Below are 11656 nucleotides of genomic sequence, written 5' to 3' on the forward strand. Positions count from 1 at the left end.
CTAGTGACTTGTGTTTAGACTAGAGGTAAGCGAGTCACTCCTCAACAATCCCAAATTCAACAGAATTGAATTGAGGTTTATACAGAGGAAAGCATGATCTGGATTTGTAGTCCTGTGTAGTTCTTGGATCATTTGGTGAAGAGTGAACAATTCAAACATCTTCTTATTGCTCCTGCAAAAGATTTTACATAAAAAAAAGATCAATTGACAATTGAGCGGTTTCATTTAAACACTAAAGATTCTACAAAAAATTATTTCTTTAATGAAGAAAAAAGTGCATCGTATTGGCAGTTTCATATAATTCTTCTATGTTGCCAAGAAAAATCTTGGCAAAAATCACCAATACCTATCATTTCACTTAACTAAGTGATATTTACATGTAGTATAATGAAAGCTCAAGGAAAGGCTACAACAGGGTTTCACTAATGTGAAATAAGATTCCAGAAATAATAAATTAAAAATTTTAAATAATTAGGATTTCAGAGCAAATTTTACTTTCATTATATTTCCAATGTAAGTTATGATATATATTAGATTATTTTACAGGAAAACATTTTTTTTTCCCCTAGAGTATAACTTTGCTCCAAATAAAGTCAAATAAAAACCTCAGTTTCGTCAACAACTTTAAGTCTAATATAAAAAATGGCTGTTTAGATACCTGCTTTTATAAATGAAACATCCCCATTAAATAATGCAGCAATGGAGCTCAGCAGCACATTACGACTGATACGATGAAGACCTTTGTTACAATGAACTAATAACTAGTAAGCAATGGGACCATATTTTGTAAAGGTTAACGTTCCCAAAAGGGCTTAAAATGGCTCAAGACTTAAAATTTTGTTTTTGAAGGAAATTAAAATTGATGAAACTTGAATGCAAGTCACTGATGAGGCTAAATTTTCAAAGGAGATTATTACCAACTACCCAAGTAAAACTGAAGGTCAAGGGGGAAGAAAAGAAGGGTTCTCTTCTAAGCATTCATGTCATCTGCACATATAAGGAATATTTCCTCTTCAGGCTAGTTGGTTTTTGTTTTGTTTTGTGTTTTTTATTTTTGTATTCTGTAAATTGAACTGGATTTATACGCAAATTGAGAGTCTTGTCTTACATATCTGTGACACAAAGAGTTTAAATTTAACTGCTAACAGAGAAAGTCCAGCATAGACTGGTAGAGCAAATAAACAGCAAAACAGAGATGAGTTTTTGAAAAAGGAAAAAGATAAAGGTCCCCCAGTTTGCTGATCTAATAATTACTAACAGAATAACAGTACTAATGGATTACTTTATTCTGGAGAGTTTTTGCAGTATAACACAGAGCTTTTCCAAAACCTGAATATCTAGCTTAGAACTTCGAAGCAATACAGAGCAAGTATGGAAGAAGGATTCGTTACTGCAGGCTTCCAGGAAAGGCTGTAAGGAACCTGTAAAAGAAAATAAGTGAAAAACTCTGTCACAGAGCTCTGTGCAGGGAAAAGTAAAACAGCTATCAATACCTTTAGAGGGCTTTAAATGCCTCATGCTGTGCAACTATTAGAACAATGAAATAGTTCAGTTTATGCTGGGCATGTGATGCAAAACTCAGCTAAAACTAGGAACTGAAAAAACACAAATTCCTAAGAGTCCTGACATTACCAACCCTTGTATTAAAACAAGGCCTATTCCCTTGAGAACAAAGCAATACAGGAAACAACAATTTTAAACTCAAATAAAAATTCTTATCTTGAACATGTTTATTCAATGCTCATTTATCATCATTCTTTCCTTTTGATCATGTGAGGGGAACATTAAGCCGTGCAAAAAGACTCACAAGGATATATTTTAAGCTGCTGCAAATCACATGGACAGGCACAGTACCTGTAGAAGCTAATGTGATGCCTGACAACCTTTCATTATCAAAATACCATCACTGTACTCTGTTTCAAGACAGACAAAATAACAATTGAAAGGTAAAAGTAAGAGCTGGATAAGAACACTTAAATACCAACAAAACTCCCTTAAAATAGTGGACGAATTATTAAGTCACATTGTATAATATTTCCCTCTATCCTGTTCCCCAAAATCTAATCACTTCAGAATAAGGTTAAATCTGTTCCCTCATGATCTCGTTCTTTGTTCTGATGTTACAAGTTAATTTATAGCAAAAACATAAAAAGAAAATAAGTAACAACTGATTTTTTTTTAATGAATAGTCATTCATATAGCATAGTGCATTTGCATTAGAAGAATACAGGTGTGAAAAAATATTCTAATGTTTACATAATGTTAAATATATTTAATATGTTACACTTAATAAGTAAGTGCAATATGCAAATTTCAGCATAAATCAATAAACACAGACGTTAATAAAATTCTTCGTACATGCGCTGAATACTGCAATTTATAAAAAGGATAACAAGACGCTTTTATCAGTTCAAAGGGGACTGGATGTACCTTTTAGTCAAAATTTTCCCTTTCCTTGTCCAATGACATACAATGTATTAAATATAACAAGTAGCCTTGGAGTGAATTCAAGGTTTAAATTTATTTCAGGAGGCTTACTGATACAAAATCAGAAAAATGCTACAGAAAACTGTTTGGCATAAGTCTTTAAAAAAAAAAAATCAACTTGGCCATTAAAGTCAGCTTGAGAGCCTAAACAACTCATTTTCTCAGAGCTGGGCATATATTACTGAATATTCAACAAGGACTCAGTAATTCCTAGAACTTAGTGTGAGGAAGAAGATCTTTCAAAATTTGTATTTTTTGCAAAACAATGCCATGTCATTTGGCTACACCAACAAATGACTCAATGTTGCCCCACCCCCCCTGATGCTGAGTACATCTTACCATGCATTATACTATACAGTGAAGTCAACAAAGTCATCTGTGGGCCTTTGCTGGTTTACACCATCAGATGAAGAGACTGAGAAACAGCAAATGCCTTTAGCAGAGATCAGAGAAGTTATGGCTACGTGGGATAAGAGAGGATCTTTCCTCTCTTTTCAGTGGAGCTGCTTTTGGCAGAATTGACTTAAAAGGCTGGATTCAATAGGCAGAATGCACAAAATACGTAATGGAATGTGTGGATGGAAACTATACACATGCAGGATAATAAGACTTTGGTAGCAAGGGGCCAACCTTGCAGCAATAAAAAGCAAGATGACAACTGATGTACTATGAAGTTTGGAAAAGGGAGGCAGATATTTTGTGGTTTACACAGCTGTTCTTTACACAAAGCAACACAAAAGAATAATTATTTCAAGAGACATTAACTATCAAGGCAATAAATGGTTATAAATTGATTTCTTTTTCTGTTTACTTCTACTTCCATGTTTCTTGCATTCTTTCTTGTTCTTTCATGTTCAATCCACCTATGGTTTTATACATATTCTCCTCTCACTTTTAGTACTATTTCCAGTTACAATTTGCTGTCTCAAAATTGTAACAGTAATAAATATAAAACCAGAATGAAAGTAAAGTAGAAACATGAGCAGTAATCAGTAAAAATGTATTAAAATTGATAAGTATGTATATGTTCTTATTCTCTGTCAGGAAAGACACTATTTCTTGTTTTATTTTAGCTTATGGTCTTCAGTTAAGGATAGAATGCTCTAACTCAAGTGATCTATTAAGTGCCATTGGCATCTGCTAAGACAAGAAAAACATCATGGACACTGAAATAGTGAACTACGACTGCATTTCTATAGATCTGCAGATACCGCAATACATTAAAAGCAAATGAATTGAAGATTGGAAGTTACAGGAGAATTCCTAAAAGGAACAAAGAAAAGGGCACAGCCTCCTTAAGATGAATAATAAGGTTCATGCTGAAGAAATACATTTTATACGTGTGCATAAATATTTATATAAAATAAAGATATATGAAGAAACCATTTACCAGATATATTTGAAATGACCTGAAAATTCCTTTTTATCAAATATCACAAGGGACCAGTAGAATGCTGATTTTACAAGAACAAACAAACAAACAAAAAAGATGAGAAGGATATATTCTCTAAGGAAAATTTAACTTCGGAATGGGGAATTATTCTAATGTACAACTCAATAGGTAAAAGAACTGAACAAATCTGTTAGGAATCCAACAAGAAAAGTCACTGTTGACTGCATTCTGTCCTTGGCATGTATAAACACAGTCCTCAGGATATAGTTACTCAGGGCATACCACTGTTAGTATTTCTTTTTAATGTTTCTCTACTTTCTCTGCAGAAGGTACTATTTTTCAGAAACTGTGATGTCAAAAACTCAGGCCTATGTATCAATTACAGCAAGCAGAAAATCCTGAGATAGGTTCACAGTATGTGCTAAATTTAGTGGTACATGACTGACATACACTCAAGATTCAGCACTCTTTATTGAGCCTCTGCTCTCTATGAGAGAACTCTGAAGTTACTAAATACATACAGCAGTGTATTAAACCTGGAAAAATAATTAACCAAGAATTCGCTTCTCGTACAATGGTATCATGCCCTAGTGCGTCTCACTTGTTAAAATCCGTGAGAAGAGGCGAAAAAACTACAAACAGAAACAGCAAATAAGCGAAGCCCAATGAATACAATCCTACCATCTAGGAGCACTTCATATCAAAACATTTCCATCACTTAAGAGTGTTTGAAGTAAAAATTTCTATACAGATAGCAAAAAGCGACAATCTTCTCTAAGGCAAGAAAAACCAAGGACTAAAAATTATGTTGTCACTCACGAACTACAACTTTATAGAAATTCTTCTGCAATTTGCTAGAGTTCCTACAAAAGACTGCCTATTCCCAAGAAACAGAAATAGTCCTATCAATCTGCACGGCACCACTGGTGAAGTCCGTTTTAACAACAAAAACTTGAACAGTATCTCTTACTTAGCAGAGATGTTTATCAGAAAGGTAAGAAGTGAAAAGTGTAAATAAATGTGTGAGAACACTGACATTCAAGAAGTAAATTGAGAAGAAAGGTTTTTTCTTCTTTCTATTGCCTGTTGAAACAACAAATAGGTTTAGAAACCTCTCATTTAACATGACTTCTGACTCAGCTGAACTCATGATTCATGAGAGATCTGAAGGTAACAAGACTGCTGGGTTGAAGAGGGTGGTCCTACAGTTCATTCCTTATAAATACCCTTAAAGAGCCATAAAATGCTTTACATTCCTTTTCTGCAGGGGTAAACAAATACCATATTCAGCTTGACCTGGACATTTCTTTGCTGCCTTGCTTTTACTGGTTCCTTAAAAATATTTAATTAAAAAAAAAAAAAAAAAAACAACCAAAAACGCAAACATATATATGCTCTAACAATGTTCTGACTGTGATGTTTACAAACCAACATAAAAAGATATGCATTACTTTTAAGACAGAAGGATTTTTAATATAAAACAGAAGAGCCAAAGTGGAAATAATTTCTGAAGTTTTGCAAAGTTCAATTATGTGAAAGCAAACTGATAAAGGCACACACATTTAAATGGACTTTTTGCACACTGCTTATATATTCACTTCAGATAAGCTTTTGCAGAATATATTCTAAGTAATCAGAAAATATACAAAACAAGGATATAATTTAAATGCATGTCTAGCTGACAAACTAAAAAGAATATAAGCTTCACATTTTAAAATATTTTGGTGGTTTAGATATGCACAGATTTTGTTTTTATTAACTATTTAAAAAAAAAATGGGAAACCATCCTGACAGGACTTTAGCACAATTTAAAATAATCTGCAAAAGTCTCCACTGGTATTCTTAAAAATTGCAGCATGTTGTAGTTGCATTAGCTTAACTTGATTGGTAGACTGCAATGAACAATGAGCAATTTATCACTGTTGACAGAATTAATCTGAAATTTACCTTCAAAGTATATCAGTCACTCACAGCATAAAATCTTACCAGCTATAGTTAGCCGGAAAATTCTGCTTTATACCTAAACCTACGCCACCTCAGAAAATGAAGACTGTCAGGGATGCCAACTTTAAGTTTGTGTTTTAACAAATTAACAATTACACTTTTGCCTCATTTGTAATTGCATGAGGATCTGCCGGAAGAACGGAGAAGATGTGACGGCAATGCAAGTGAGTGACACGGCACTGTCTACTCCTGTGGAAAAGCTAACGAACGCAGAAGTTAACTAACAATGCACTACAGCAGAAACACTTAAAATGAAACAGTAATATCACTTACATGTTGCTAATAAACAATTAGTCTACAAAACAGTCACCTGTAACATTTAAACCATTTGCTGAATTGAACTTTTTCTCCTGTAATCAACAGCCCTGGCTGTTAAGTGCCAGTGATTAAAGCACAGTGGAGATAGGGCAAGATTCCAGTCAGCATAAGGCACCTCAAGTGTCAATGCCTGCATGGGTGATCCTGAGCTAAGAAAACCCAAGTGGCAATTTCAGCTGGTCACTCAGCTGAAATATGTGCTGACTTCAGTAATCTGAGTTGCTCTTCAGTTTCCTAGGATGCACAAGACATTCATGCAGACATGAGACAGGATGTATGGGAGACCAATGTCATTCTCAAATGGCACCCACAAAAAATTGTAATAGAAAAGGTTAAAAACTTCGCAGGAATACTTGCATCACAAGAGATGCTTGAAAAGATGCGTATAAGGAAAAAAAAAAGTCAGAAAAGAAAGCTATGCCTTGGAGGTCAGAAACCATCTTCATAATAAAAAAGATAGTATGAAAAGTCAAGTCAGACCTCGTTAAGGGGAAAAAAAAAGTTCTCCCAGCTATTTAAGTAAATATAGAACAAAAAAAGAGGTAGTGAGGTCATCTGTGGTCAGCACAAGAAAGATGGGATAGAAGCTAATGCTATTTTAGTCCTTTGGGCAGGCACTTTGGCTAATATGCTGATTTTCAGGAGAGAGCTCTGTCTTAACAAAAGGGACCAAAAAAAAAAAGCCCCCAAAACTTGTAATTCCAAAAGAGTCCTTTACTCAGGGACACCAGAACAGACGTCAGGATTCTGAAACAAACATTGCCTCAATTTTATGACAAAAAGAGTTAAACAATTACTGCTAACAAGTCAGGAAGCAGCACTTTCTGAAGAGAGAACAGCCAATGCAATATATACACACACGTGCTAGATTTGCACAATAAAAAGGCCATCTGAACACGTGCCCTGCAGTAAGACTCTAAAGATAGTTTCAGGAACTAAAGGAGGCAAATAAAAAGTGAAATAAAGTATACTACAAGTTTAGCTATAAGTATGTGTATAGGAGTTATAGGTACATTCTGTCAGGGTAGTCAGATACTTTTGTTTGGTAAATAAAAGATGCAGCAGTTATAACGTGGCCAGACTTCAATACCATTTGATAAAGCAACACATGTGATATCATATTGGAGAAGGTGGGGGTTAGTAGAAGGACTGGAAGGTGTGTAGTGTAAAGAATTGGCTAAAAGCAAAGAAAAACATTTTGCCTTGAAAAGTGAACTTTAGTTTTAAATACTGATTTTTGCTTATTTAGTGTATTAATTAATGACTGTGGCATGAAAACAGGAGTAGTCTAATGAAGTTCCATAATGCAACTGCCCATTTAGAAGGCAACAGTTATAAAATACATGAAAAACAGAATTATCTTACCTGCTAGAATAGCAGAAGCGTAAAGACAATACACTAAGAAACCACAAACATTTCCCCTGGAAAATCACTGATTAGAAACATCAGAGGATGAAAACTTTTGGTGTGCTAATTGAACTCAGTATGTCTATGAGGTAATCATTAAAGACTGATTATAATAAGGCCTGAGAGAGAGAAGAACACCATTTTACAAATAACCTAGATAGCATTATAAATTCAAGCTATGCACTATTATGGGTTACTCCATTCAAGAAACCAGAAAAAGCGTAATGAGCTACCGGAATCACTGAAGGAATCACAACTCTTACAGAGGACATATAAAAGAGCTTTGTTCCAACACTTTGGAATCATAGAATGGTTTGGGTTGGAAGAGATCTTAAAGATCATCTAGTTCCAACCCCCCTGCCATGCGCAGGGACACCTTCCACTAGACCAGGTTGCTCAAGCCCCATCCAACCTGTCCTCAAACACTTCCAGGGATGAGGCATCTACCAACTCTCTGGGCAACCTTGTGCCAGTGCCTCATCACCTTCATTGTGAAAAATTTCTTCCTTATATCTAATCTAAATATACCCTCTTTCAGTTTAAAACCATGACCCCTTGTCCTATTAATGCATGCCCTGGTAAAAAGTCCCTCTCCAGCTTTCCTGTAGGCCCCCTTCAGGTACTGGCAGGCTGCAATAAGGTCTCCCCTCAGCCTTCTCTTCTCCAGGCTGAACAACCCCAACTTTCCCAGCCTGTCTCACAGGAGAGGTGCCCCACCCCTCAGATCATCTCCTCTGGACCCGCTCCAACAGGTCCATGTCTTTCCTGTGCTGAGGGCTCCAGAGCTGGACACAGGACTCCAGGTGGGGTCTCACTGGAGCAGAGTAGAGGGCAGAATCCCCTCCCTTGACCTGCTGGCTATGCTTCTTTTGATGCAGCCCAGGATACTTTTTCTGTCAGAGCTCATCTGCCTTATTTCCCCTACTCCCATATTTCCAACTCCTGTAATAACCACCTCATAACTAAGCACAGTATTTCAAACACAATGATAAACTCAAATAAGGAATTCTTTACATAAATAAACCTAACCTGGCATGACCTGTAATTCTGTAACGTCAGAATTGCAAGTAAGCACTTGCATATAGTCTGAACTCTGACAACGCATAGATGTTACTCAAACTGCACAAATTGTACTATCTACTTCCAAAAAAAGCCTTTCTTTATGAAATTATTTCAATTATGACATTGCTTTAAATTCACCTTGAAAGTTACAGAGAAAAGTACTCTGCTAGTCAAATATAAAATTAAAAAATGTGTATTAAAAATAAATCATACTTTGTTTTCAATTAAGCCATTTTACAGAAAGCTAGAAAACTGTAAACTGCTTATAAAAAATGTGATTTTAGTAAATAAGAGCAAACAAGATCCTATTTGAATAAACTTTACTGTTCCAAAGATTTCATAAATTAAATTGACTTGAAAAGGGATGCGTATAACCAAGTACTGATATAAACAACTCTTTTTTACATCAAATACTTTAAAAGTTAGCATTCACATCCACCCTCAAAATGGTATGCCACTTACAAAGTCCAGTATTACCCTGAATGAACAGTGAAGCTTTACTTACAAAGTATCTACTTGGCTCTACATATATTTAATGGTCCCTTTCCTGTCTTACTTTGGAGTGGGCAAGACAGGGGTCCAAAATTCAGAATGGCTAAGCATTACACAATTGTTACTAGAACAAGAAGAAAATAATGACAAGAACTTTTTTTCTTATTAGAGAGAAGGCTACTATTACTTCAGTAGAAATCAAATGACATTATTCCGTTTACTGCATTCATTTTTAAAACCTGTAAACATGTATTTCATCAAAATCAAAGTATTGAAACTAAGCTTGCAATTAATTAACAAAAATGTGTTCAAATTTCTGGTGTACTTGCTTACTTTCAGCAAGTATTCAGGTTGATCCTAACATTTATCATAGGCTGCATTTAAGAGAGTTAAAGATACTTATCTGTGGTTAAAATATTAAACTAAAACATCTATTAATCCAACATAATTATTCACAGTTGTCAGAAGAATGACTAAAAAATTACAAAGGTAAGACAGGATAATAGAGGAAGGATTTCCTTTTAAATGGTCTGTATTTCAATGTATATCTCACATAAGCTGTTAAATCATTCCTTTCGCTATAGCTTCAAACACAGTTCCTCAGGATAATTTCACATCTGCCTTTCACACAGATGAGTGGGAATCCTACCTTAGCACGATATTTACAGACTTGACATTTTTACCCTTCTGGTACTGTGGAATAAGCTCATTTGAAAAGTTTCAATCCTGCATACAGATACCAGTAAAGATAATGTGCTGAAAAATACAGTTAAATTTTAATCTGTTTAAGCATACAAGCATTTTTTCCTCCATACCGTCACTGCTTGTAGTCTTTAAAGTCTCAAAATGCTAAGACTCAAGAAAAAAAAAAGAAGTGGGTTTGGGTTTCCTTGACAGATTCTATCCGTTGACTTTTTAGAAGTCCCTGTAGAACAGTGTGAATGGTGGAATACCTAGTACTGGTTATGGAAGCATTCCAGCTCAAAGGAGGAGGATTGTGCATATAGGTAGTTCACGTAAAAAGATTGTCTCTGTAGTAAGAAGTTGTGGTTGTTTGCATGTAAACTGAGTCTTTTTATCTCCACTGGCTTAATTAACTTCTCTATGAGATGAGTAAATCTGGACACAGACTTGATTATCCATGACTATAATATTTTCTTTAAAAAAAAAAAATTAGAAGTAAGATTCAGTGAATGTGTAAATACAGCTCACTTTTGCAGTTATTAAAAAACTTAAGTGATGTTAATATGGTTAAGAAATCATACTTAAGCCCTACCAGAATGTTCCTTAGCTTATAATAAGCACAAGAGAGTCATTTAGAGTTTTTTTCCAACATGCACTCATCGCAATTTGTGAATAAGCACACTATAATGCAAAATATTCTCTCTGTAAAACAGAAGTAAGCTTGAAGACAAAGTAAACATAAGCTTTATTTAAAGCAAAGGCCAGTGCTTTGTAATGTCTAAGAACAAGTAAGTTTTGATTTCCTTGTATGAACATAAGGTTGGGAGAAGGGAACCTACTAATCTACATGACAGAAGTAGATCACTGCAGAAAGAATTTAAGACGTATGCTGTCTTTGTGTAAAAGTGCAAAGGGTGAAACTGAGACAGGCAGCTCTGCTAATAGCAGATCTCAAATCAAGCATGAATCAGCCTACAGTTCAACAGTGATATTTTTGATAGGTGACTATAAACTTACCACACCCTTTGGAAGCCCTTTAACTGATTCACAGCTTAAAAAAGACCACAGTAAGCTGCGTGAGGAGCAAGAAGACAGGAACAACAGTATTCAATGAGATTGTATGAGACAAGTATTCAACTACAGGGTGATTTGATACTAATAATGTGATGTTCTTCAACACCCACAGAACAAATTTTCTTGCTGAGATCATGCTACTTATTACTAGATTGTTTCCAGAAAACATTTCATTCCAGGAATTCTCTTGAACAGTGTGTTGCAACTACTGTCCTAGAAAAAAGATCTGCTGAGAAAAGAAATTTGTAGTCATAGGGAAAAAACTTTGGGATATGAAGATGCCCTGGAAATCACTGGTGTCATACTATAACAATCTGGATTATTAAAAGTAACTATCACTTCAGTTATTAAACATTAATTTTAATAGCAATTTAAATGGGAAATGCTAAGAGCTTTGTTAAGCAATAAATACATTATAAGCCATTCAACTAAACTGAAACATATCAGTATTTAGCAGTTAGCACATTTTGCTCCCAAAATTTCAAAGGTGGTCAAAGCGCTGCATTTGTGGAAATCTATCACCGAACACATCCAGAGTTTATCAAGACACTAAATCTACTTTCTGTGACAACACTACCAGAGAAGGTTTTGTTCTTCTATCTTCAAACAGGTTCATAGTTTAGAGATGGGACTAAAAACCAAACATCATCGTTTGTTAGCCTGTTTCCCTTAACTAAGGTAAGGAAACCTGCAAAAGTCTTGGTACTGAAAACTTTCTTCCCTGTCAAATCAGCA

At 35.0% G+C, this 11656-nt stretch overlaps 1 protein-coding gene across 1 annotated transcript in view; it reads right to left on the bottom strand.

The window, feature by feature from the left end:
- CCDC138 (coiled-coil domain containing 138) overlaps positions 1-11656 on the bottom strand; it is a gene marked incomplete at its 5' end in the record, with an annotated part of 36998 nt that continues 25342 nt past the window's right edge. The window contains 2 exons of the mRNA XM_010296824.1: positions 1-172; positions 1283-1421. Of these exons, the coding sequence (XP_010295126.1) occupies positions 1-172; positions 1283-1421 (311 nt within the window). The remainder of the gene's footprint in view (positions 173-1282; positions 1422-11656) is intronic.

Source organism: Phaethon lepturus, unplaced genomic scaffold, assembly GCF_000687285.1.
Source record: "Phaethon lepturus isolate BGI_N335 unplaced genomic scaffold, ASM68728v1 scaffold20661, whole genome shotgun sequence".
NCBI classification, from domain to species: Eukaryota; Metazoa; Chordata; class Aves; order Phaethontiformes; family Phaethontidae; genus Phaethon; species Phaethon lepturus.